Below are 5,722 nucleotides of genomic sequence, written 5' to 3'. Positions count from 1 at the left end.
TATCGATACCGCAACGATATTGTAGTGTTGACTATTGGTGCTTTCACAACATATTTACACAATGAGATTTTTGAAATATAATGTGGATATAATGACTAAATGGGTAAAGGCAAATAATAGAACAGCTAGTTTGGTAAGTTCAGAAAATGACATCACTTTACTGTAATGCAGCCTTTAAAACCAGGAAAAGACAACACTTCTCCAAATTACAATATCCAAAATCTAAGACGATATCTAGTCTTATATCACGATATCGATATAATATCAATATATTGCCTAGCTCGAAATTGAACTGTATTTTTTGATCATTTAAAAGGCAACCGCGACTACATTTTTTGTACAGCCCTATTTCTGATTTGTGGTTGCAGAAATTTAGCCATGGTGGGCCGCCACTACAAAATCAACATAGAAAATGGAAACACTGCAATTCTTTGGTTCATTTTTTAGCTTTTCTTTATGTCACTCAGTCACAAGACTGTAAAAAAAAAAAAAAAAAGAAGAAAAAACTAGTAACGTTAGGTGGCGGTAATGCACCTTAAACGCTAGTCGCCACCCGCCATTAAACAGAAAGAAGAAGGAGCAGGAGGCAACATCGTGGATTCCAACATAAAACCCTCATTGAAGAAGACACAGCAGCAGTCGCAGAAAACAGAAGATCGAAATGGCGGCGCCAGCAGAGAGGATGGAGGTAAGCTGTTACAATAGGACATACGATACACTCCTCTAAATTCCCTTTCCCCCCTCACGAATGTACCTTTTCATTTATTCAAGGAAAGAGGTTGCAAATTGTAACCGTGTAAAAAATTGGTGTTTTGTCATTACTATTTGCGCCAGCTCGTGATGCATCCATTTTAACTTAAGCTAGCTAACGTTAGCCGAACGTTACTTGTCTGATGCAGCTGCCCTGCGGCTCATTCATTTAGCTAGGTTCGCATATCGGGCATAGCTAAGAAATGATTTATACACTTTACGTATGTTTTTTTGGGCCATTTCAGTTGATGACCAGTGGTGGAATTGTTGTAGACTTAACGTTAGCTATGTCAGCAGAAACGGTGTTTTTACTTTTGTGCCACAGCCAGCCAGCCGGCCTTTGGGACCGCATGGGGACTAACGTGTTAGCTTCCGAGTTAGCTTAGTTAACGTTACCTAGCTACCTCACTAATGGATGCTGCCTCGTTCGCCCGCTGGTTTCTCTCCGTTCTGCTGTCGGTTTACTGTAAGCAATGCCACGCATGTGCGAAGATCTCTTATCACTGCTTTTTGGTTTGTTAGCGGCATCAACATCGAATATGATGATGACTTGGCTAGCTAACGTTATGATTTATTGTTGGTCGGCTAACTTTAATTAGTAGCATAGCACCTTTTTTAACATTTTGTAACTTTAGGGAACGCTTGTTAACGTTAGTTAACATCTATCGAGTCAAAAGGCCTGGTGATTTTAGGTGTAATTTTGAGGTTTTTTTTTTTAATGAGTGTGTAACGTTAGTTGATACTGAAGGGTTTGACTGTGGCAAGGCCAAGATCGCATCAGTAACGTTACTATCAACCATGTGGTCACATCTTTTGTGCTGCGGGAGGCGGGCCTCATTCACTGACTGTACAAACGCGGGGAACTTATTCCCAGCACATTAACAGATAAGGGTTTGCGCTACAGCGACGTTAAGCTATTCTTATATTTTAACGTTAGTGTGCGTTTATCTATGGATGCCCGTAGTGTTGAAAAGACCGGTATAACGTTACCTACACGTGTGTGCGCAGGATGGCTTGATTTCGAATGCTCATGGATTTTACGTTGTGTGGCTTATAAGCTATGGTGTAGTTGACTGTTGAGCCTTTTTCAACTTACTCCAAACTCCTGGTCTGTAATTATTGGGGTTGGTTGTTTTTACTGATGCAGCTTCTTGTCGCCTAGATCTCCTCAAAGCTAACGGGGGGGGGGGGGCTTCATTTGTTAAAGGAAGCTTCATTAGTGAGATCACTAAGATGATAACTCTGCTTATCACAACTCCTTTTCATGGAGTTAGTTTTAGCTTTTGCCTTTTACTTCTATGCTGCTGTTTTATATCTGCTTGGTTTAGTGATCTGCTGTGACCTCTATGTAAGCTAAATTAATTCCTGAGTTGAGAATACAAATATTTACACCACATCTGCCACAGCCATTTAAATTTGACCTTAAACCCAGTACTCGAGCCATGCTCGCTTCAGGTTGTGACTGTGTGTCTCTTTGAGGTTTCTCAGGGGGAGAGCTCAGCCAAGCCTGCAGCCGAGGACATGACGTCAAAGGACTACTACTTCGACTCTTATGCCCACTTTGGCATCCATGAGGTATTTTTATTTTTTTTATAAACTAAACAAACCACTATTGAACCGTATAAAGTGTATCCCTTTTGTGTCACAATATCCTAACCCACGTGCTGTTATTGGGCCTTTGCTGCACCTGTAGGAGATGCTGAAAGATGAGGTTCGCACTCTGACCTATCGCAATTCCATGTTCCACAACAAGCATCTGTTTAAGGACAAGGTGGTGCTGGATGTGGGCAGCGGGACGGGCATCCTGTGCATGTTTGCTGCCAAAGCCGGAGCCAAGAAGGTTATAGGGGTATGTGTTGTGCTATATCGGAACCCAATCTATTTCTGCTTTTCTAGATTTGCTGGACTACTAGTTAGTAGGGTTTGACCAAATGGGCAATTGCTTCTATATAGTGGTGTAAGAAGGGAGAAGTGTGAATTCAAATGTGGGTCTTTGTCTTAATAGATAGAGTGCAGCAGCATCTCAGACTACGCTGTGAAAATTGTCAAGGCCAACAAGATGGACGATGGTGAGTTCAGAAGAGAGAGAGAGTTTGTGTGTGTGGTTTTTAAAATGTATTTCTGGGTCACATGGGGGGATACGCGAGTGAAAAGTAGTGATGTAGCTCGTGACTTCTTGTGTCTCCAGTTGTGACCATCATCAAGGGGAAGGTGGAGGAGGTGGACCTGCCCGTGGATGGAGTAGACATCATCATTTCGGAGTGGATGGGCTACTGCCTCTTCTATGAATCCATGCTCAATACAGTCATTTATGCCAGGGACAAGTGGCTGGTACGTCTATCCTCGGTGTTTCTCAACCCAAACGCATACAATTTGCTTCTTTTAAGGCTTTTTAATTTGTTACTGTAACCCTAAGTTGGAATAACTCAGCTGTGTATGGTGGAGTTCTCTAAATACTACAGAACCACGAGCTGAATGTGGTATCTGTTTTAGTTTGGCATTAGTCAAATTTGAGCTCTGTGATTGAATGCTTCTTGGAAAAATGCACTTCAACCAGATATTAATGCCTAGTACTTAATCTAATTCCTAAACTCAGGGTATAGGCTGATACTAGGGTTGCAGAAGGTTGGGACATTTATAAGCGTGCCAGTTTACCATGCACTGCATTTAGCAGCACACTGTTCAAGCACATGGACACATCGTTTCCCAGCATCCCATTAAATGGGTATTCAGTAAAAATTACAACCCTCTGGGTCCACAGTTCACCCTGCTGCCACCACTTTGCACATAAGTTTCTATCAGATTCCTGCCTTTTTTTTTAATTTATATTGGACATTACTGATTAATTTTAATAAGTTAGTACAGATGTCAATACTATAATGCATAACATATAATGCTGCAACAGAATTTTGGTGGTGTTGGAGTGCTGTTTTTTTCTTTTATATTTATTTTTTTTCTCTTTGGATAGTGTGTCGCACACCTGTGAGTCTGAGTGTTTTTTCTTTTTTGTTTTCTCCTCTGACAGAAGCCAGATGGACTCATTTTCCCAGACAGGGCAACCCTTTATGTCACTGCCATTGAAGACAGGCAGTACAAGGACTACAAAATCCACTGTGAGTAGTCATTCATTCATTGGCTCAAATTGGACCTGGAGGGTTTTTTTTTTGCCATGGGTAGGTCATCTGCAATACTGGAGTTTAAGAAGACTTATAGTAGTGTCCAGCTCTACACTGTGAAAGAGCATAGGGTTTGCGTTCCTAGCACATGTAGGTTTCCATTCCAATTCAGGAGTCATTTGACTTGTTACTTCAACCATTTGAACACCAGGACCGACACCACTGGCTGTAATCCACGTGCATTTTCAGTGAACTGACTGGTCTGTGTGTTTGTTTTTTTTTTTTTTTTTTTTTTTTGTGTCAGGGTGGGAGAACGTGTATGGGTTTGATATGTCGTGCATCAAGGAGGTGGCGATCAAGGAGCCCCTGGTTGACGTGGTGGACCCAAAGCAGCTGGTCAGTAGCGCCTGTCTCATCAAGGTGAGTGGATGAATATCTGGTTTGTTGTTCTTCTCAAATCCCTATCGGGGCCAATGTGTGTCTGTGCTTTAGCGCAGATGTGTTGCGCTTTCTGTACGAGTCTGAAGCCGGCTTGTGGGCTTGTTGTTTCAGGAGGTGGACATCTACACGGTGAAGTTGGAGGACCTGTCCTTCACCTCTCCGTTCTGCCTGCAGGTGAAGAGGAACGACTACATCCACGCTTTGGTCACCTACTTCAACATAGAGTTCACCCGCTGTCACAAGAGGACCGGCTTCTCCACCAGTAAGTCTGTTTTCTAACGCATAATACACCGTCTGATGTCTGAGTGTTGTATGGCTGTCCAGAACTGATAGTTGGGTATAGGGCTCTAACGGGACGTCTATGTTGGGTTCGGTGGGCCCTGTGACCCGAACATGTTAAAAAAAAAAAAATATAGCCAGCTAGTGGTTGGGAGTTGAAACACAACATAAACGTGAACCACTGTCTTCCATGAATATTTTTGCACAAACTTAAAAAAATAAATTCGTACGGATTATTATTTTTTTTTTTTTTTTTTTGGAAATCAGTACAAGTTGTTTTTTTTTTTTTTTTCTTTTTTCTTACACCCCTAATGCCCCCTTTCTCCCCCTGCTCCCTCAGGCCCAGAGTCCCCCTACACCCACTGGAAGCAGACTGTCTTCTACCTGGATGATTACCTGACGGTGAAGACTGGCGAGGAGATCTTTGGCACAATCAACATGAAGCCAAACGTCAAGAACAATGTAAGCTCTCTTCCCCCCCCCTCCCTTCACAAGCTTTTTCCCCACTTGCTGCCCTTTCAACTGTCTTGCCTGACCGCTTGCTTGTTGGTTTTGCAGAGGGACCTGGACTTCACCGTAGACATCGACTTCAAGGGTCAGCTGTGTGAGGTGTCGAAGACGTCAGAGTACAGGATGCGTTAGAAGCGTCACTCCCTCCCTGTGTTTAGTTTTGTCTTTATAAGAGGACATATTTTGCTGTTTGACTCGGAGTCTGTACAATAGTTTGATGCTTCCCCCATGCAGCGACATTTTAACAATTGTATTTTTTTGTTTTGTTTTTTTGGGTCATTTTCGTGTTCAAACGTTAACAGTATTTAAAAGGTCTTCACATCCTTGGGGGTCAAAGTGCATTGGCGTGGTGATTCATTGTGCTGTAGTCGCTCAACAAAATGCACGTTTGACGTGTTCCCCCGGTCGTTTGTGTCCCAACATCCTTTTTTGGGTAGTTCATGTCCTTGGCATGTGGGGCGATCCATATAGACACCCGACACAATAGCCGTGCTGACATGTAGGCCTAGTGTTACCGTTGAGTCACTTCGGCCCTCCTGTATGGTCATTACAATGACCCCCCCAGCTACTGATCTCTCTTCATTTCTCCATTCTGTTAAAGCTGTGTGGGTTTTGGATTTCTGTAT

The 5,722-nt window shown here is 42.7% G+C and overlaps 1 protein-coding gene across 2 annotated transcripts; it reads left to right on the top strand.

The window, feature by feature from the left end:
- Window positions 1-522: 522 nt before the first annotated feature.
- Window positions 523-5,319, top strand: prmt1 (protein arginine methyltransferase 1). 2 transcript variants are annotated; one of them, XM_028600226.1, is made up of 10 exons: window positions 523-688; window positions 2,230-2,325; window positions 2,444-2,599; window positions 2,756-2,819; window positions 2,939-3,081; window positions 3,776-3,863; window positions 4,171-4,286; window positions 4,419-4,569; window positions 4,927-5,048; window positions 5,145-5,319. In XM_028600226.1, exons 1-10 carry the CDS (start codon window positions 662-664, stop codon window positions 5,226-5,228), a joined length of 1,047 nt encoding a protein of 348 aa, XP_028456027.1. In that variant the 5' UTR covers window positions 523-661; the 3' UTR covers window positions 5,229-5,319. The 2 variants fall into 2 exon arrangements, with proteins under 2 accessions (XP_028456027.1, XP_028456028.1); XM_028600227.1 differs by having other exon boundaries at window positions 525-688; window positions 2,239-2,325.
- The last annotated feature ends 403 nt before the right edge of the window (window positions 5,320-5,722 follow it).

This window comes from Perca flavescens, chromosome 15 (assembly GCF_004354835.1).
Source record: "Perca flavescens isolate YP-PL-M2 chromosome 15, PFLA_1.0, whole genome shotgun sequence".
Lineage (NCBI taxonomy): Eukaryota > Metazoa > Chordata > Actinopteri > Perciformes > Percidae > Perca > Perca flavescens.
This window is presented reverse-complemented; position numbering and strand designations above follow the sequence as displayed.